This window comes from Bos indicus, chromosome 18 (assembly GCF_029378745.1).
Source record: "Bos indicus isolate NIAB-ARS_2022 breed Sahiwal x Tharparkar chromosome 18, NIAB-ARS_B.indTharparkar_mat_pri_1.0, whole genome shotgun sequence".
Lineage (NCBI taxonomy): Eukaryota > Metazoa > Chordata > Mammalia > Artiodactyla > Bovidae > Bos > Bos indicus.
In genome coordinates this window covers 11,533,153-11,554,562 of record NC_091777.1, presented here as the reverse complement: position 1 = coordinate 11,554,562, position 21,410 = coordinate 11,533,153, and the positions used below count along the sequence as shown (strand labels likewise).

The following is a 21,410-nucleotide window of genomic DNA, read 5'->3' as shown; positions in this document are numbered from 1 at the left end:
TGAAGTACAGCTGATTTACAATGTTGCATTTCCGGTGTACAGCATGGTGACTCAGTTACATACATGTACACACTCTTGTCCTGTACACAATACTGGGTACGGCTCCCCGTGCTCTAACAGCACTGTAGTTCTAAAAGTAAGCTCACAGTGACACATGGCTATGAGCAGTGGATGCTAAAAGGAAGAGCTTGGACCACGTAATCCGCATCTCTGGGGACCCCAGCTCACTGCTGTGAGGGGCCTGTGCAGGGCCTTCCAGAACCATGGCGCCGTGGGCCAGGGAATGCCTGACATGCATGACGTCTCTCCATCTCTTCCATCTCGAAAGGCTTCCTTTCCACATCCAGAGGTGGTGTCCATGGCGCAGTCAGGAGGCTTGGTGGCGGGCAACGACAGGGATGCTTGGGCAAGACCCACACTCCCCACCTCTGTGAACTGAGCAACGCAGGGGACAACACAACGGGGAGAGCACTCACCAACCCCCATTTCTGCTATTTGAAGATCTTAAAAAATCCACCTATCCAAATCACTAGCATTAGCAACTCTGGGAACAGTGAACAACGACCATCTGAGGGCTGGGTCGGCATTCGCAAACACGGCACGCTGCACCAAGGGCTTACTCTAATTCTGGCAGCGCAGTCCTGCCTGCTTGAACTCCAGTTACTGGAAAAGGCACTCGCTGTCAAAGAAACACCACACATGCAGCTTTAAACCAACTTTGTGATTTTTATTGATGGGCGACAACTGTATACTCCTAGCTATCACTAACTGTGTACAATTAGAGACGCGGCATCGTAGAAGAGCAGACAGCAGAATTAGACAGCAGACGGAAGGAAATACCAATCTTCGCTATTTTGCTCCTTTTTCATTATGTGTACACAGAAGCATGAATGCGTTCTGAAATCTTTTAATGGCAATAAAGTTACAATCACCCTTCTATGTGACTGGCATCGTAACTCCAGATATTTGATCTGCAATGTGTACGTAAGCAGCTTCTCATCGCACAATTATTAAAATGTATTTTTCCTGTTAGGAACCAGCAACTTTTTTTGTGTGTGTTTATCTTTTGAAGAACTATTTCTTCTCTGGTAACTGGCTCATTTTTATCCTTTATCAAAAACTAAAGGGTGAGGGGCGAAAGTGTGATGGATTAAAAAATTTATCCTTTTTAAGGAAAGATAAAATTCATTTTCACAAATTTACAAGTGTTGTTGCTGGTGCAGGACTTACTCTACTATGCAATTAGACCGGGAATCAAACGCAAGTTCCCCTTCTTACTCAGGAATCAGCATTATTTCAGAAATGTGTTTCTCATGTATTTTCTTGAATCAAGAGACAGTCTTTCACCAGATGATTTTGATTTGGAAGTCAGAAGTCAACAGAAGCTATGTTGTGCACAAAACCCAAGGCGTCTCCTTTCACTCTAGCCCATTTTTGCGACAGGGAGAAAGAGCTTCTCTCTAAAGAGCCACTAAAGAGAAGAGGGGAGGCGGTGAGTGCCGAGTCTGCGCGCGGCGCGGGCGCGGCTACAGCAGGTCCACGCGGCGGTAGTACAGGAGGTAGGCTGTGCGCTCGGCGGCGGGCCTCACCACCTGCTGCTGGCTGACCACCTTGACCGTCTGGTCGTCGATGCGCAGCCAGCCGTTGAGCCCGATCTGGAAGACGTCCGTGGTGTAGTGGCCGCCCGTGGCGCTGCTGCCGTGGTGGTAGACCACTGCAAAAGAGGGCCGGGCGCCGTGAGAGCGGCTTCACACAGCAGTGCCTACGGTACCCCCCAGTCTCACGAAACCCCACACCAAGCCAGGTGGGACAGAGAAACATGACACACACAGCGAGGCCGTCTAAACTCAAACCCTCAACAAGTTACAACACAGAGTCACACATCTATACTGTGATAACATGTTCAAACCTCCCAAACCATGAAAGGAATGCCAATTTATAATGGGGTCGTCCCATCTGTGAGCCCTGTGAAGACTTGGGCCTGGGGACGGTCCCCTGGGAAGCAGGACACACAGGAGACACGGTCTGCAGAGCCGTCAGCCCGGTGCCCTGGGGGACCGCATACTGAGACCCAAACCCCAGGCCCTGATCCAGCCAACCCCACCTCCAGACTGTTCTCAGCAGAGTGTCTGAATCCTGGACAGCGTGGAAACGTGGAAAAGCCTAACCCACTAGGAGGAATGCCAAGTACATTACAACAAGATTAATTTTTTCATAGGACAGATTAGGACTGTTTGGTGGTTTAGAAATGGGCTTATATTACGTGAAAAAACCAAGAATCTGAGATTTGCTGAGGACTGTCACCCATGACAAGGACAGCACTGCCCCAGGAGGGTTGCCTGGGCAGTTAGCTAGGCTGAGTGGGCACCTGTGGAGCCACCCGGCAGACACAGCACACTGGCCACTGCTATTTTTCTTCGGAAAGGCACTGCCCACTTCCATGAAAAGGAGGGCCCAGGAATGTCCTGCCCAGCAGCAGACCCAGCCTGCGTGAAGGAAGCAGCCTCTGGTGACATTCTGAGAAGGGGACGGCAGTGCGGCCAGGGGGAGCTATGTGCTACCGTGAGTGGCATGAAGGACAGTCTCTCAGGCAGAGAGGCACAATCTGGCATGAAATTCAGCAATAAATACACCTGAATGTCAGTGCACTCTCCCCTCATAAGGAGACCCGAACCCACCCTGAGCCAGGGACCTGGGCTGGTCAGAGCTGGGCTCTGCTGGGGCTCAGAGGGCACGGGGCACTGGCCCACCAGTGACGAACGTGACTGGTCACACGAGGAGAGCAAGACTGTAGGGCCATCAGGTGGGAAACCAGCCAAGGAACCAACACCAGGAGGCGGCTTCATCCTGTCCTGCAGGCTCCCAATGGAGAGGTTGCCACACTTTACCTCTAAGGCCTACCTGACTTGGGAAAGAGTTATGGGCCTTTTTTTTTTCAGTGACCAGGTCACTGGGACTGAAAGGACCTGTGGATTTAACTGATTTGCATTTCCTTTGAGACACTTCATTCTAAATATTCAGAAGAGAAGCCTCTACCTGTATTCGGACTTCTTAAACAGTAACCCCATAGCTAACGTGGTGACGTATCATGGATACCCAGCAAGCTCACTGTCATAGAAGCAGAGCCGAGAACCAGAGATTTTCAAAAGCTTATGCACTGTACTAACTCGTTTTCTTTGTCCCACAGTCAAAACCATCTTTAAATAAGTACCTCTTTACTCACATTGTACAGAGAATTGCAACCCATCCAGTGACCTTACTTCTGAGGTCAGAAGGCTCACGATGGGGACTCAGGGGTGCAGGCAGGTGGAGTCCATGCTCTCACCATGGTCCCCTTGACCAAGAGACGCGACCTCCTAATCCTGCCTGTGACATCACCCACTCTGCAAGGACTCCAAGGGAGAGCTACAGGGGGACTTAGAGAAACATGTTCGTGCCCTGGGACCTCAGTGACAAACCTCAGAGGCCAGGCTGCACCCTGGGGGCCTCTGTTCTCACAGGCAGGCCACAGAGAGGCCAAGCGTCCAGCCCACAGCAGGCCGGGGGAAGGCAGTGCCCACCAGCTCCCAGCAGGCTGGGGCCAGGCTGTGATGAGCCACCTTGGGGAGAAGAACAAGTCAGAGGGAGCAGGACCCACTGGGAAGAAAAGGCTGACTGGGCCCAACATGTTCTCACAGGGCCCCTGAACCACCCACCGCCCACACCCACATTCCGAGCACTGGGGGCGGACCCAGGGCAAGAGTGCGAAGCTCTACTCTGCCACGAAAGGGCACGGAGCAGTGAGTGCTCCTCCACAGCTTCAGTGTGTTCTTCTACAAAATGGGGACAGCACTGCGTTCCTCTCAGGAAACTGTTAAGGACTAAATGGGGTTCTACATAAGAAGTATCTGGTGGAAAGGTCAATGAACTGGTGAGGGCCAATAAATAACAGTCATTACAAACAGGCTCACAGAAGGCAACACAAAAGGGGGGTGGGAGAGAAGCTAGAAAAGTCTAATAAAAATGGCCAAAAAAACCAACACAATTGGCCATGGGCACCCCATCCCCAGTAGGGAGGGTTCCCAGCCTGACAACCTCACTCCTCTGGCTCCAAGACAGAAACATCATGTGAAATGAGGCCGTACACTGGATTGAGCTTTAGAGCGAGCCAGGAAGACATTCTGTCAAATTGCAAACACACCAAATTTTAGGTAAAACACACATTTTCAAATGATTTACAGACTAATAAAGCCCACAGGGATACCAACAATTTTTCTCTACATTAAACGGTATTATAACAATATAAAATTGTGCCTGTGTATATGTGCCTGTGTATAAAACCTTTTAATCATCGCTTTAATAGGGAAGTATCATGTCGTACAAAGTTTACTTACCTGCAAACAGCCTATAGGTTCTGTGGCATTTAAAGTTCTTATTTTTAACCCCTGGAGAGAGCAGTTCTGAAAAACAAAATATCAACAATTTCAATCTATAAAAGGGCTGACATACCAGGGTCTCAGAAAAAGGGGGCAGATGGCGGCCTCCATTCAAGTCACCACCCTGTGGACCAGGGAGACCCGCCAGCACTCCAGCCCTTCGTCTGCAGACAACTGAGCAGAGAGGCAGTAATCACGTCACCAGAACCCACACATCAGGGGATGGGCAGTGAGCCTCAAGTTCATGCTAGAAACTCCTTACAAACAGAGATTCTAAAAAGTGGAAAAGCAAGATAAAAACAAAGCAGCCCTGGAAAGCCTAAGATGGGAAACATTATCCACGTGCGCCAGATCACAAAACTCGAACAAACAGTAAGATGATTTTCGGTTGACATTTCTTCCCCTCTCTGGTCCTCAAGCAGCCTGTGAACTGGCACTGGGAGCACACCTACAGGCAGAAGACGGCCACTCCTGAGAACAGGGCTGAGAGCAGAGCCCACTGGAGCGAGAGGGAGCATGAGGCCCGCTGCCCGCAGGTCCTGCTGCCCGGCAGGTTGCAGGGCCGGGTGGTGTGGGGAGGCAGGGGAGGAGGACGGCAGGCCCGGTCCTCCAGGAGCCCACCCTGGACTGCACCCATGTCCTCTGTCTCCAGGCACCTGGACACTCTGAGCATCACCTCTAGTTTGTTATGCTCCTGAGGGAACTGCAGTTTCACACATAACATCTCTCTTAAATTCTGAAGTTTTCTAGGGAAGTTTTCCGTCAAGCTCACTCTTAGCAGGACAATGGGGTGCTTGGACCACCAAGTGCCCAAGCTGGAGCCCCAGTGACCTGGCGGAGACCTGGGGCTGGGCCGCAGCTCTGAGCAGGGCCACTGGTGCCAGAGGGCAACGTTCCCCATCCTCTAGAAAGCCCAATTAAGCAGGCTGCTCCCACAGTTACTAATATTCGGTGTAAGGAGAAGTATTTATTACCACTGATCCATAAAGTTTTTATATATTTTAGTATTTTTCTCACCTAGTAATATGTTCATATGGTTTATTCATTTTTTCACTTCGTCTTTAAAAAGCCATTTTTGTGAGAATTTTAACCTAAAACTCTATTAAGGAGTCAAGAAAAGTAAAACAAAAAAAATCAGGAGCGAGCCCTTCTGAATCCTGACAGGGGATGGAAAAGCTTAAGCTTCAAGAAGCTGGCTAGTTTCCAGCATCACCAGAGCGTCGCCATTAACACTTTTGCCTTACACAGCTGTTACCTTTACTAATTTCCAAGTCCACAGGATATTCGATATTTTTGATGAGCTTCTGACAGCCACCGGTCTTCTCATAGACAAACCGTTTGAGGTGCAGCACGAGCACAGGAGGGAGCTTTTCCAGGGTCACTCTCCGACTGATCTCCACCTGAGACAGAGCACAGCAGACACGCCGTCTCACTTCGAGAGGCAGACCTGGGGCCACCGCCCACACCAGGACTCAGCGTTCCGGGGCGGCGCATCTCACACCTTCCTGAGGCACACATCTTTAGAGAATCCAGTGGGCTCTTTCTGAGCGCCACCGACCTCCTTCAGTACATGCTGACAACCCTACAGACGCAGCTCGGGGCCCTAGGCCAAGTTAAGAACTTTTGTCCTAGGGCATTAAACTGGCATAAAAATCCAAAGGCTAACTTAGTAATACCTTAAATTACATACGTATTGACTCATTTTTTAGTAATTCTCAAAATACAGAGAAAGCTGAGCCCAATGTGTTTCTTGCATTAGATGCTTTAAATGACCTTAAAGCTGTTTGGTCTAACCACTGGTTTTATAACAGTTCCAGTTTTATCCATTTGAAATGCCCCTTGCTGTTGCTAAGTTGCTTCAGTCATGTCCGACTCTGTGCGACCCTATAGATGGCAGTCCACCAGGCTCCCCCATCCCTGGGATTCTCCAGGCAAGAATACTGGAGTGGGTTGCCATTTCCTTCTCCAATGCATGAAAGTGAAAAGTGAAAGTGAAGTCGCTCAGTCGTGTCCGACTCCTAGTGACCCATGGACTGCAGCCTACCAGGCTCCTCTGTCCATGGGATTTTCCAGGCAAGAGTACTGGAGTGGGTTGCCATTGCCTTCTCCGGAAATGCCCCTTAAGCACTTTCAAAAGTCTACTGAATGCTGCTTCTTATTAAAATGGATCTTCAGAAGCAAATTTAACCTCTTTATGTACTGTTCTCTGTAATTTCAAACGTGTTGATGCTTCCTATGTTTCTATGGAGAATAGTTTCGGTAGAAATTACTTGTTCAAGTCACAATCCAAAAGACAGCAGCACAGAAAAAACACCCAGCAAACCTCCGGAGAAGTGCCCACCTGTCTGGCTGAAGGTGTATGACGGGGGTCAGGCTTTGGGGAAGCAAGCCTAGTGGCCACCGCCCCGGCTTTTTTTGGTTTCCAGATGCCTTCTCGCCTGTCCTTCCATTCAGACAGAGATCCCAAGGGTGGAAATGGCCCTGCCATCTCTACATTCCCATGGAGCATCTAGAGTCGAGTGTCTCACACACTATACGAATGGTGAATGAATAAAAACCTGACCACAGTTCCACAGTCAGCACCAGAGACCATGATGTTTCAGCCATTTCATTCTCACACGTAGAAGCTTTCAGTGCAAAACATGTTCAACAACTGATCTGAGGAGCAGAGCTGAAACCCACTTTTCCTCATTCCAGATCCGTGCTCCCCCCATCGCCCCACGGAGAGCCCCAGGACAAATGTCCCAGACAGACAGCGATCACACCTCTTGTCTGGTTTTGGTGGTGTAACCCTGGACAGACTCTCTGGCCACCAGGCTCTCCAGCGCATCCTGCACGGTGCGTATCTTGTCGGACTGGATGTCCAGCTGCAGGGTGAAGAACGGCTGCAGGGTGGCAGACTCTTTTGAACTCTGCTGGTAAACCACAGACCTGGGGGTGGAGAGCACAGCGCACCTAAGAGCCCGCCTTCCCGCTCCCCAAGGTTATGCAGCAGGACAGGAAAAACAAACGAGATTATGGTGCCACAAGCAAGATTTTCCAGCATCTCTGTCAGGTGACAGGAGAGGACAGAAATGCCAAAACTATGCTGAATTTTAATATAACTCTGCTCAATACCACCTCGAAAGAATTTCTAGCAACTCAATCCACCAGGTGGAAATTTGGAAGGCTTCCAAAGGCCTTCTCCACTTTATTTAATGCACCAGTTAGCAAAGGTGACGATCTTGCCACAGTCAAAACGCTGGCTCTTTTTGTATCCTCTCAAAGTCTCGCAGGCTGTTTTATTGATTGATTGATTGATTTTTAAATTTTTATTATTTTTGGCTGTGCTGGGTCTTTGCTGCTCTGCGCGGGCTTTCTCTAGTTGTAGCAAGCAGGGGCTACTCTTCTTTGCTGAGCACGGGCTCTAGAGCGTAGGCTCAGAGGCGTGGCGCTCGGGCTTAGTTGCTCTGGGACATGTGGAATCTTCCCAGATTATGGACTGAACTGGTGTCCCCTGCATTGGCAGGCGGATTCTTATCCACTGCACCAGCAGGCAAGTCCCTGCAGGCTGTTTTAATAAGAGTGAACTCCAAGGTACACAGAATGTCTTGGGTAGCATTCGCCCCTGAAAATGACTCCACAAAGGAAGGAGAGCAAGATGTGTGTGACAGGGAGGCGGCCACAGCTCAGCCTTGCTTCCTTAGCTGGTTTTCCATTTCATTTTCCTTTGTCTAAGTTTTTTTGAGTAAAAGTGTGTGCTGGGCCCATGTCTCATCGAGCCTCAGCAAGGAGCTCAACACGGAACTCTGACTCTGCAGCACAAGTTCCCTAGTTTACACAGAAATTAAGGGGTGGACGGTGGTTAGACTTCATGAGGAACTGCTGTGAAGGGCAAGTCAGCAGCTTCCTGCCACGGTTTTCTTCTCTCTCGCTGCTTCCCCGACACACAGCACGGCAGCACCTCCAGGCCCCCGTGAGGAGGCAGCCCGGAGAGCAGCGGCTGTTCCCTTGGTCCCAAAGCGTAACAGGCCTGGACTCTATCAAGAGGGTGGGAAAGGTGGAGAAAGGTGTTGGTCTCCTTGGGAAACTGAAAAGCTCCCAGAAGGGGGTGGATTTTAGGAGAAAACCTTTCAGTTGGAGACTGACACAACAGACTCCAAAATAGGAAGGGGCCTGCAGAGTCCAGTCCACAGTGAGGGCACAGGAACCACACGTTCAAGGTCGAGAGACCAGTCCGGGAGGCCTGATCGTCAGCTGATGAGGTTCTCATCAGCCTGCTAAAAGGCACTCGACCTAAGCTGTTTTAGCAGAGGGACCGAACTTCCCCAATGCCTTGATAAGGGCATTACTTCTTGATTTAGGACAACGGAAAGCTAAGAGCCTCACTTTAAAAAAAAAAAAAAACACACACTCCTGAAGGCGAAGCTAGGGCCTTCAGAAGACGACTGAACTGTAATGAGGTCCCTGAGGACTCTGGAGGAGCAAGGAGATCCTTGGAGTCAGCGCAAGTTCTACTGAACTCCACATCACGTGGTACTGAACAGCTCCAACATAACTGAATAAGCAAAAACTTTCCTTCTAGGACTTCGTGAATGAGCAAAGGGCAGCTGGCCTGAGGGCGCTGTGGCAAGGAGGTGCCACCCGTCTTCCTCAATGTAAAAAGCTTCACCCTCAACTTACCAGCTCAGCTGGCTCCAGGGCCTAAAACCCCTCCAATCAGATACATGAATGTCTTAACAAAACATGTATTTCCATTAACTTGTCTTTCTCTTCCTTCCAGGCTGTGAGCAGCTAACAGAGGGAATGTCAAGTGTGTTCAGGGTTGAGGGGGCTGGGGGCCAGGAGCCACTGGCAGACCGGTGGGGTAGTGCCTTCCGCAGGAGTGCCACCATGGGTCCTGTGGGGCCAGCAAGGTGTCAGGAGGCCCAAGAACAGAGCAGGCACACAGTGCAGAGGCAAAGCATCCTGTCCAAAGTTTCTTAGGACAAATCTTACACCACCCCCTCCAGCAAAATGGCAAAACCCTAAAAAAATGCAAACGCTAAATTATTCCAGAAAAAGCATAAAACCGGGATTTCTGCAGCGGTCCAGTGGCTAAAACTCCACACTCCCAATGCGGGGAGCCTGGGTTTGGTCCTTGGTCAGGGACTAGATCCCACATGCTGCTACTAAAGATGGAAGTTCCTACATGCCACAAATAAGACCCAGCTCAGCCAAATAAATAAGTACTTTTGAAAAAGAAAAGCGTAAAACCTGATGTGTCCACCAAAAATGCCAGTGATGGGGGTCTGAACAAAGTCCGCCTGGCGAGTGACTGAGGTCTTGTTTCGGGGACCCACTTGCTCCCATTCGTCCTCACTTCCTTCTCCTGGTTCTTCCTGCTCATCTTCATTCACTGAGTGGCTTTTGGGTCCATTGGAAATAGTAAGTTCTGAAAAGCAGACCATCTGCTTAGGCTACTATACACATTTACACAAAGAACAAAAATAAAAGAAGGTTTTACATGAGCCACCTACACAGATCTGTCAACTGCAGCGTCAGAGTGAACTCAGGGTGGTACACTGGGGACAAATGCAATGGTGTGATGCCCCCGTGTGCTGCTGGTCTGGCCAGGGATGGATGACACCAGGGGACACCCGGGGCCGCACGTGGATGGGGAAGCACACTCTGCCGCGTTATCGCAGTCAGGCTCCTTCACTTGCGAGGGGACTCAGGGTACCAGGAAAGTCACCCCTACCTCAGGGGATGCGTGCTTTACCAGAAGTGAACTAAACCACCATCTGTAACTTGATTTTGAATCACTTTCAGGGGAAAAACTCCTCTGGTGGGGAATGGGGATAGACACAGATTAGTAAGGACAGTGTGGTAACCACTGCAGACTCCACCAGTCATACAGGTGATCACCAAACTATTCTTTCAGCTTTTCTCCATGTTTAACCATTTTCTCAATTACAAGTTGTAGGGGAAAAAGCAAAGGTTCTGGACAAATTCTTGAATATACAAAATACAACATTCTCAGTGGTACATAATAAGCAATGTAAAAGTAATTAGTTACCTTCCTTAATGAGCAAACAAGTGATTCTTGAAGGGTGGGTGAATGTTGTGGGGAAGGCAACTTATTATATGAAGATTATATATAGCATCTGTTTAAGAAAGATTCTTAAAAAAATGTTCTAAACACTTCTGTAGTAAACACACTGAAACCTACTATCATTATTTGGTGAGAGAAGCTTCTTTAGGTTCAGCATTTCCTCATGGAGTCCATTTAGAATGAAGCCTAAGTACTCTTCGGCATCTTCTTGTCGACCCTGAGAAGGTCAAATAGGATCATGTTAATTTTAACAGATTACTCTCCAAGGCCTGCACAGAGTATATTATCTGCATATACAAACTAGCCTTCTCCTGAATGTTCAATAAGATTTAACATAAAGAGTTTCCCCAAAACCATATGGATTTTTTCTTGACAATTAAGATGGTAAAGGAGAGGAGAGGGAGGGAGATTAAACATTTATCTCTAAGCAATAAAAAGGGTGTTTTGTCTTTTTCATTTTTGCTTTTCTGTATTTCTGAAATTTCCTAAAATAGATAGATACTACCTTCATGATAAGTTATTTTAAAAGTTTCTTTTTTATTAAAATGAAATAAAAACATGAACTCAATGTCTAGGCCACCCCACTGTACAACCCCAGGGGTCACCATGCACACTGTAGCTATAAGCTGTAAAATAAACAGCCCCTGTATGTCTCCTTCCACTTTTGACAATGGGCAGCCAAGGTAGAAAAGATGTTATATGTGAAAAACTGCTCATTTAAAGACTCAGCTGCCTGTTTCACACATCAGTATATCAGTGGTAGATGAATCACACAAGACCGTCATACAGAGACATGAGATGAGGTATCATCTCACATGGTTTCATCTGATTATGTAATTTATCATGATCGCTTCACACTTCACTCTTTGGAGCATAACCATGTGCGTGTTTCAGGGATCTGCAAGCTCTTCTGCTTGTGGTCTCTGAGCAGATCTGCTTACTCTCATGTAACTGGAGCTGTGGACGGGGGCTTCTGGTGTGTGTCTGTGGGAAACGGCAGAGGCTGGCACAGCCCAAGACACAGAGAAGAGCTAACAGTGCTGGGAAAGGGCTGCTCGCTGGGCTGGGCCTCAGCTGGCATCTGGGAACTTGGGTTTCGGGAGGGCTCCCACCATTCCAGGAACTAGGAAGGGAACGTGCCCAAATCGTGCACAGCGTGGTTTCTCCTGAGTGCTGGCTTTCCTTCTGGGAGCCTGGAATTTTGGTCTGTGCAAGGCAGCCAGTGCCTATGTGACTGGCCCCTAACACAATCCCTGAACACTGAGACTCCAAGGGGCGTCCAGGGCGGACCACACCCCACACGCTGTCCCAGTGTGGCGTGGGAGGACCTGAGTGAGGACTGTGTGGCTACACCCGAACGGGAATCTCAGGAGTTCCTGCAGACACTGCCTGAGTCCTCAGGCTCTGCTGAACCCACTGAAGGACCAGCTCCAGAGTCCTGTGAGATCTTCCAGCTAAGCACCAACCCTGAGGTTGGGGTCTCACAGGGACCCCAACAAGCCAACAGTGATGTAACAGCCACAGGATGGCAGCGCTGCTCAGCGACGGGAAGCCCCCGGCTTTACCTCTGCCCCCCTGGCATCCTATGGCTTTTAAAGCATCTGGACACGCATCTACCTCAGAGCTTGTCTTGCCTGTTTTCTTAAATTATCGATCTAACTCCCTTACCGGAGGATGAGCTCCTTGAGAGCAGAGGGCACACTGACTCCATGTGTACATTTCCAACACAGAAACATCCCTAAATTCCGAACTTAACATTCAAGGCTCCACTGAGAGCACAGAAGAACCCCTGGTAGTATCCTGCTGGACTGCCCGGAGTATCTACTCTTGTTACAAACCACAGGGTTTCAAACAATATTATTTCACTCAGTCTTAACAGAATTTCCTGCACTGTTTCCTAAAGCATTTCCCTGACCATCATTTCATTGCTCATCTTGACTTATCACAAACTCTATCAGGGAGGAAAGAAATGCTCCAGTTCACTGTGCTATGGGTGCTCCGATTTCCTTTCAAGGCCACATGTCAGGGCCCTGGACAAGACCTCCAGGGCCTTGAGCCCCATGCCTTCAGCAGTACAGTGTATGATTAAAATTGTAGGTTGTCAGAAAGTCACAGGCCCAGGAGCTGCTGCAGCAGGAGCATGAGGAAGATGGCAGCCCTCCCAAATGCTGGCGTGGCTCAGGGCCCCCGGCCCCGCAGCAGCACGGCAGTCCCTCAGAGGGCAAGGAGCTGGCTTGGCTGCCAGGCTCCACCACTTCCTAGCTGGGACCCTGGACAGTGACTTCACTTTCCTCAAATGTAACAAGCAAACAATTATCACACTACCTACCTTCACAAGGGGAAGTAAGTTAATCTACGGAACGAACACACAGCAGTAGTGGTCACAGTAAATGATACACGAGTTGTCTGACCCCCATGACTGTCACTCCATATTCTAACCCATCCTAGCAACTGCCTCCAGAGCAAGCCCAGATCCACGGAACCCCGCTTCATCACACACTTGAAAGCAGAGGGCAAGCAGCGAACACACAACTGGTGTGGCACGAGCGTCACGCCCGCTATGGAACGTCAGTTCCCACCTTCTCAGACAGGCTCGACTTGATCACTGTCAGGAGTCTATAAATATACGTGGGTTCAAAGGCAGCTCCGGGGCGGATATCCCTCACGATTTTATCCCCAAGAGCTGCAACAGAAACAGGACACAGATTTTCACAACCCAACAAAGTCTTGAAATGACAAAAAGCATGATCACCAAAATTCCCCCCACTGCCACCCAAACTTAAGAAGAGCTTAGGTGTACCAACCTGCGTGTAAAAAGACATTGTTTTCCCAGCAAGACTGAATTTCTCAGTCTCAGTCATCTGACTTCATAGTTCCCCATAGGTAATGGTATAAGAAGCCCTTGTTTCCACTCACCTTGTCTGGGTTTTGGAGGTACTGGCATATTAGTAAACTCATTCATTAGCCGAACACTAAACATGGGGGAGAAAATGTTTAGTACACTTTTTTTCAACGTCAACATCAATGTCATAATTTATATTGTGTAAATAACGACAGTTTAGATATATAAAGCAAAAATAGAAGACATGAATGAATTTAGTCAGCACGTTTTTCAAAAAAGACATACTATCACTAAAGAGACCTGATGGCTAAGTAGAGTATTAGCTTGTATGAAGATAGCAAACTTTAGTTAACCAATGCTACAAAGGCTAGTGAGTTCTTAAATCTTTTTTAAGTGATACAAATTACTAAACATTAAAATTTATTCAACTGACACTAAAGAACACAGATAAAACAATGCTACAGTTGCATTTCTGGTTAACTTCCATACAAAATCATGAACAGTAAATTAAGAAAAAAAAAAAAAAAAGAACAGGATTGGTTTATAGGAAATCCAAAACTTTGCTATCTGAATCTAATTCTTAGAGTGGGGAGCCCACTCCTTGACCCGCTCTCAGCGGCTTACTTACAAGCTGTCTATCATGGGTGTGGACGTACAAGGCCTTTGCACTTTCGAATACAGAGGAATGAGCTTCATCAGGTGATACATCGGCGGGCAAGCCACCAAGGCTTGCAGTGTCTACACAACAGCAGTGAGGAAGCGTAAAGGAAACTAAATTGATGCTCCAGAGTGTGGAAAGAGCATATACAACTAAATAAGCCAAGAACACTGAACAACTGAAATATGTAAACACAAAAGGAACCAAACCAAATAATCCCCGAGATAACTGCCTTGTGATATCCAAGGAATTTATAAACAAGATCTTAACCTAGATTAAGTTAATTAGCACATTTCCAGTTTAAGTGGTCACTCTACCCTACTATTCAGGAACACCCCCCCCTTTTTTTTTTCAGGACCATTTTAGAGAACTAAACTTGCTTGATTTTGACAGTCATCATCTTTTTTTTGGGGGGGGGGGGGGTGGGGGCGGTCAGAAATAACCCAGTTAATAAGCAATAAGGAACCAAAGTTTTGGATTCAAAACATGGGGTGGACGCCCCACAGAAGCTGAACTAAGTCAAACGTGCCCTGGGAAGAGGATGCTGCAGAGACCAGCCTTGGGGACAGCATCTGAGGAGGATACAGCATTGATGTAGCACCAGTTTCCTTTGTTGATCAGCCCGCGGGGTTGCAATGACACCGGTTTGTGAATCAGGGTGACATTCTCCAGTAACTCTGAAAGATGGGAGCACAGTCAAAGTGTTAACAGCGTCTCAGGAGCAATTCACCTGCTCTGCTCTGGGAGCTGACTGCCTACTCCAGAGCACAGTCACACCCACAGGGAAGGCAGGCTCCATCAAAGCTTGGTTCAGCTCTTCATCATGTAATTATTGAATGATTAGAATTTTCAAAGGTATTTGGCCCCCCCTCCCTGAACACTGACATTTATTAACTAGGAAGCACAAGAACTGTTTTAATGAGAAACAGAAAAGGCTTAAAAAACAGTATTAACAGTATTAGGGAAGAGACTTGGAGCAAGCTTTGTTATCCTCAGACTCATCTTTGACATCACTTTTCCCCAGTCTTAAAATAGCAATAAAAGAATGTTTTATGCTTTTAATAGAGATGCTTTATAACAAGGTCCCCCATGTCCCATTACAAATCCTTTAACAGTGACAGCCACAGTTATTCTCGGGAAGTGCGTTCCAGCTCACAGTGTTAACTCACTGTGCTTAATCCTCAGAGATCCCAGGGTAGCACTACCATCCCCTTTCAACAAAAGGAAACCGAGGCTCCAGATTAACCCGCCTGGCTGTGACCTCACAGGAGCCAGGAGGTGCAGTCAGTACCCAAAATTCATAACCTGCAGCCACACTGCCTCCAGTGACTTGTAACAGTAACAAGGGAGCACGAATTTGATATCAGCACCCACCCCAAGGCAACACTCAAAACAAAAGAAGCCTTTCTTTTCTAAACACACAGCTGTACTGGCAGGTCCCAGACTTAAGCATTAAAAGAAGAAATTAATTCGCAAGGTTCTAATGTCAAACACACCCACTTCCTCCCTCTCTCCTGTGAGGATAAAATGCCCTCTGTCCTCTAATTGAGGAAGCATAGAGAATAATTTTCCCATTTATTAAAAAGTGAAACATGACCAACTCAGAAGAGAGGCCATGGAATCTGTTCAGTTAAGACTAAGTTTGCCAAAGTCCTCTCCCCTCACCCCTGCTCTCCATATGGGGCACAGTCATAAAACTCAAAACCAACTTCTGAACACAAGGACCTCTGATAAATGCCATGCTGCTGCTGGTTAAGCCTTGCCTGGGCACCAGGACCTGCAGGCCCAGAGACAACCGAGGGGTGGCCCTGCCATGTCAGAGCCTGCAGACCAGGCGGGGAGGGACGACACAGTACGGGCTCTGCGGGGGGGTGAGGGTGGGCAGGGGAGGGGACGTGCCACCCGATCCACAGACTGGAGAAACCAGGGGTGGCCGGGGCGTGCGACAGCAAACAGCACCAGAAATTTGAAAATGTCTCTAGTTAAGCGGGCTGCCTTGCACCCAGAGATGTGCGCGGAGACAAGCAGGTTCTTTGCTGGCTCTGGGGGACCACGACGAGATGAGGGGCTCAGTTTGAGAGTTTCAGAGGCTCGAATAAGGGTGCCCGGACGACACCACTGAACAGTACACTGACCCTCACAGACCAGCCAGTGACACATCTCCACTCACTCACACACGGGACCCTGCAGCTCAGGGCTGTACATCCTGAGAGCAATGGGTGGGGAATGGAGCCCCTGGACCACCCCCGTCCCAAGTGACAGGCTGAGGAGAAACCGTCACGGTGATCGAGGAAGACAGGGCAGCTGGACTCAGCAGTGGAGGCAGACGGAAGTTGGAGGGCCTCAGGAGGGGAAAGCGAGAGTGGAGGGCACTGGGGGCAGGAAGCCTGGCTGAGGAGGGAGACAAGAGGCGTGTGACAGCAATTGGCACCAGAAGAAATCCCTCCAGCGGAGTGTGGTGCCCTCCACCGAGAGGAAACACACACAGGGACAGCAGGGGCTCAGGAGATCCCGGGATGGCAGGAGGGAGGGGAAGGGCAGACTTTTACGGGAGCGGTGGGGAGGGGACATGAAAGAGCATTATCAACTTCCCTGATGATGCTGGAAGCAAAGTGTCCCAAGGTGGGGGTGGGCTATGAGGGGGACAGGCCTGACAGCATCAGTTCCCATTCCATACAGACACTGAAGGAAACAGAAAGCAAATGACTGGGGACATAAATGCAAGACCTTATCTGAAACTTCTCTTCCACACAACTGTTTTACAGGCCTCAAAAATACATTTACAGATGGTCAAAAGTGCTTTGGATGTGTATTTTGTCAGGTTAAAAAATAATCATTTATGACAAGGCCAAGTCCACTCTCAAAGGGGAAGCAGGTGCAAAAAGTGTCAGGAACTAACTGCTCTAGGCTGGAAAACGCCTCTCCTCTCATGTTTCTCACTGAGCTACATGCCCAGAATAATCTGAACACCTGCAGGTGGAAACATCCCAGCCCTATGGAATCTGTGAACACAGCCAATTTAAAATTGACTACTAGCTGATTCCTTTCCAACATTTGTCTGGACAATGGCATGTGCTGATTGGACAGAACCTTTAGTTCTACATCAACCCTTCCCCTGAACCAATCCCAGGGTTGCTTACTTTAAGGAGCAGGCAGGTTAAAAAGAAAAGAAAAAAAAAAAGGTTCACTCTTTCTTCCCCAATGCTAAGTCTCTTAGCACCACCTAGTGGTTTGTTCAGTAACTGCAGGTTAATAGAACTAAGGGGTCGCAGGCAGACGCAACTACTTGACTAACAGAACTTCCAAGCAGACACATATTGGCTCCATCAGGTCTCCTCGCCTCCTTCCCCCTGCTGCTCTCTCTGCTAAGAGCCTCCAGCTGTTCCTCTCCTATCCTGTTCCTTGGCGAGTCCTCAAGGCAAGGCCGATCGTGACTCGCTGACCTGGACCATGGATAGCACACAGTGTTCACCAGCCACATGGGATGAAGTAAGCTGGAGACTAATAGCTATGGATTATGGCAAATGACTCCACACAAGTTTGTGTGGAATGACCTGTGGAGTTGAAGTGAAAAGTGTTAGTCACTCAGTCACGCCTGACTCTTTGTGACCCCCTGGACTGTAGCCCACCAGACTCTTCTGACCGTTTTCCAGGTAAAAATGGTGGAGTGGGTTGCCGTTTCCTCCTCCAGGGAATCTTCCCAATCCAGGGATCAAACCCATGTCTCCTGTGGCTCCTGCAACTGCAGGTAGATTCTTTACCATTGAGCTACCTGGGAAGCCTTGAAACTCTGCAGGAGTGGGAATTCCAACAGAGAAGTGGACTAAGGGCAAGAATCCAGGAAGACAAGCAGAAACAAGGGTCTGCCCCCCGATTCCACCACTTCATTTACCCTGTAACCTGGGGCAGACAGCACGGCCCCTGCAGGGAAATGGGGAGGGTCTGGATGATGTCTCACTCGGTCAGCTCCTCATAGAGGGTCCTAATCCTGCTCAGAAAATAAAGAGCTCAAACAAGTGAGAGAGAAGGAAGGGGACTAAAGGATGAAGTCTGGGAGGACCAACACTTTTCAGTTCTTCAAATGGAAATGTTTACTTCGATTCCTTAAAGTAAAGTTTTGACTATTTTGTGAGTGTGTGCATTAACAAAGTCACATTTTGAAAGGAAAGAAAGGTTGTAGAAAAAATTAAGATTAAATATCTTACTGTCTAAGATTTTCCTCTTAATGTTCAGTTTTATAACACACTGTGCATTGAGCGTTTCTCCCCCGGAACAACTTCAATGGCCACACACTGATCCAGAGGCTAACACCCGACAGAGCCCGCCGCGTGCTGCTCCTCTCCTCGGCCCAAACAGCACAGGCGCAAAGACAAGGCTAATCCTAACAGTCCCGGTCCTGTTTAGTGAATCCTCCTAAAATGAATGAACGTTACTGCTCTAATCCAGAAGTCAATATTCACGATTTACAGACAAGCCAGTATGAATATCGCTTTCAATTTTTTGGTATAACCACTATTTAATTAAGTTCCTTTTATAAGAACATCACTGTTTCCGTTTACTATTTTGCTAAAGTCCAATAAGCACTGTAATTATGGAGGTCAAAAAAATCAAAACAAGGAAGGGCAGCCAGAGAGAGAGAGCAGGGTATTTCCTGGGGTTGAAACTTTAAATCTGACTTATGGTCCCAAGTCATCACCGTTGGTGATCTATTTTACCTTCTTTCAGGGCAAATTATCAGAAGTTGACTATAGTAACAAGTTTCCCCCTGAAAAGCCTTCTCTTCAATCCATTGTTGTTGGTATAATTTACTACTTGGATCTGTTTAGACAGTAACTTTAGGAGGGTGCTCTCTTCAAGCCATCTTTTCCACAGGAGTTGGCAGGTCTGCGGAGGAATGGTGTTACAGGAATGGCATAAAATGCCAGCACTGACTCCATACCACACAGAAGATACAAAACTGAAACCGTTATTTCCACCTCTGTAATAGCTCAAACATTAAATGCCTGAATTAAAGTTCAACTTTATGAAATCTGCTGACAGGCAAAAACACTGAATGGTTAATAGCCTTTCTTACAATTCAAGACATATATAGTAAACCACATACCTTACCACAAATCACTCAAGTGAAATGATTTATAAACTCAAATGGTAATACTAACACTGTCAAATGTATAAGTTCACAAGCCATGAGTATTCTTACATATTTTATGCATCAAATTTTGTTTTCCTAAAGTCAGCACCTAAAGGTCATATTACCATTTAAAATCCATGAAAATGCAAGGCACAGAACTTTCACTGATTCTGAAGGCTCAACAGTTGGCTTGTCGTTGACATTCTGCTGCTGTTGACCTGCCTTTCTGTCATCTTCCTAACTGTTTAAAACATTCTCCAAGTGTTTTCTTCCTCATTACATCACTGTGGAAGAACACACACTATCCTGGTTATCTAATTAGGTGGAGGACAGTGAAGTGATCAGAATGTGCCACTACCCACTGGCGACAAATCAACTTACATTTTCTCATGGTGGGAAAGGGAGTCCCATTTAGGGAGGTCTATAAAGGATACAGAACAGAAATACCTGCAAGGACATACACCTGTCAAGTCAGACGTGAACTGAACTCTCAACCCACGTGAGTCTGCACACAGGTGGTGGACCTCCTCCACTCAGGGCCTGCTGCATGGTCACTGCCTGGACTACTTGGGAGAATGTGAAGAGAATGAAAAACATGGGAGAAAGTATTTCCCAAGGACAGGAGAAATATAGATATGATTTATAAACCACCAAAGCAAAGCTCAATTGGGGTATATTGCTTAAAATAAATACAGATCCAGGAATTCATTTTTCTGACCAGATCCAATTTGTAGTGATTTTATTGCTCTCTCCAGCGACAGTTTTTTAGGTCCAAAACAGTGTAAAACCATCTATTAAGTGTGTTTTACCAAAATTCATAATAAATGGCATGACTAGAGCCTCAATACCCCGCAGAACAGAATGTTTTTCAGCGGTCTAAGACCTCACTTTACATAGTTCTCTGAGACTAGAATTCTTGCTCCTATTTGGGCATTTGGCCTGGTCTCGCTCCTTGCCACCATTATTTACACACCTTTAAAACAGAATACACTGGTGCATAGTTTTGAAAGCAAAACATAAAGAACAAAATAACTCTGTGTGTGACCTGAAAGCATTTGATATAATTCAGGTTTGGGAGAGTACAAGTGACCCCCAGTAAAAGCCCAGGAAGATTTTAACATTCATCACTCAGCAGGGTATGCTCCATTCCAGGCTCTGGAGGGAGCACCAGCTGAGGCTGTCCCCTCTGCTTTTTTCTGTCACACTTACTCTCAACATGGGTGTGTGCCTCAGGTTTCACTTAGTTTCAATACAAGCTATAAGAATTAAGATTTTCAGGTTCCTTTTGCTCATCTCCTGACTCAGTTATTCCTACTGAAAAATGGCATATACTCCCTATCAGACTGACATAAACCACTTCCTGAAACACGGAAGCCTCTCCAAGCCTCTACAGGCCTCCTGTGCAGGTCCATGCTTCCCACCAGGTTGGGGAAGTGCTTTTCCCTTCCGTTTCCTGCTTAAATCAGAGTTTACACTTAAGAAAAACGGCGAAAGGAACAAAATGTTGACAAATGACACCATGAAGATGGCCCTGCCACCAAAGAATGTAAAAGCAGAATGCAATGCAGTAATGGATAAACAGACTGTGAGTAACTGAAATCTGGCTATATTTCACTCCAAAATGCTGTGTATGACTATTATTTTCTGTTTACAGTTGATCTGAGTTCCATTTCATTTGTGGTTATACAAAACTACCTGGCACTCATTAAGCACAGACATAATGACAGGGCAGACAGATGATCCAGAAATGCGGACACCCAAAATAAATGACCCTGGGGTCAAAAATTGGCCTGTGGATACTGATATCCTTCTAAGAACTCAAAAGAGAATAAACTTATACAAACTGCCGTTCCCTCCTGTTTCTTTCCCAAATTTAATAAATAAAATGATACACATAAAAATTACTCTCTCAGCAGAACCACTGAGACGTTAATGCAAGTCAAATTCTATGACAGCCAACATCAACAGATCTTTTAATGGAGCTAGAATTTCACACAGTTAAATGCTGCTTAAAGGAAAAAAAAAATAAAATAAAATAAGCGGGCCTACCATTAAAGCTACGTCTGTGGCAGTGATCTGACCTACAACCACTTCAATATACCTTTTCATTTTTACAAGGTAAACCTCTCAGGAGGGGAATATGACAAAGGGGGAAAAAAATTCTAAACAATCTATACTTTACCTAAGCTCAGTGTGATTCCAACAGTTACTCAGTGTGACTATCACTGCATTATTTTTCAAGAAATACTGAAAACTTTCAGCACCTACATTCTGTATTTCTAAGGTTCAAT

The 21,410-nt window shown here is 47.2% G+C and overlaps 1 protein-coding gene across 1 annotated transcript in view; it reads right to left on the bottom strand.

Moving 5' to 3' along the window:
- Positions 1-706: 706 nt before the first annotated feature.
- The window catches only part of USP10 (ubiquitin specific peptidase 10), a 63,206-nt gene continuing 42,502 nt past the window's right edge, over positions 707-21,410 (bottom strand). Inside the window, exons 5-14 of the mRNA XM_019979364.2 lie at positions 14,574-14,665; positions 13,959-14,068; positions 13,405-13,460; positions 13,068-13,171; positions 10,606-10,705; positions 9,651-9,828; positions 7,181-7,346; positions 5,671-5,815; positions 4,374-4,439; positions 707-1,714 (exon numbers count right to left, since the gene is read on the bottom strand). Of these exons, the coding sequence (XP_019834923.1) occupies positions 1,527-1,714; positions 4,374-4,439; positions 5,671-5,815; positions 7,181-7,346; positions 9,651-9,828; positions 10,606-10,705; positions 13,068-13,171; positions 13,405-13,460; positions 13,959-14,068; positions 14,574-14,665 (1,205 nt within the window). The 3' untranslated portion in view covers positions 707-1,526. The remainder of the gene's footprint in view (positions 1,715-4,373; positions 4,440-5,670; positions 5,816-7,180; positions 7,347-9,650; positions 9,829-10,605; positions 10,706-13,067; positions 13,172-13,404; positions 13,461-13,958; positions 14,069-14,573; positions 14,666-21,410) is intronic.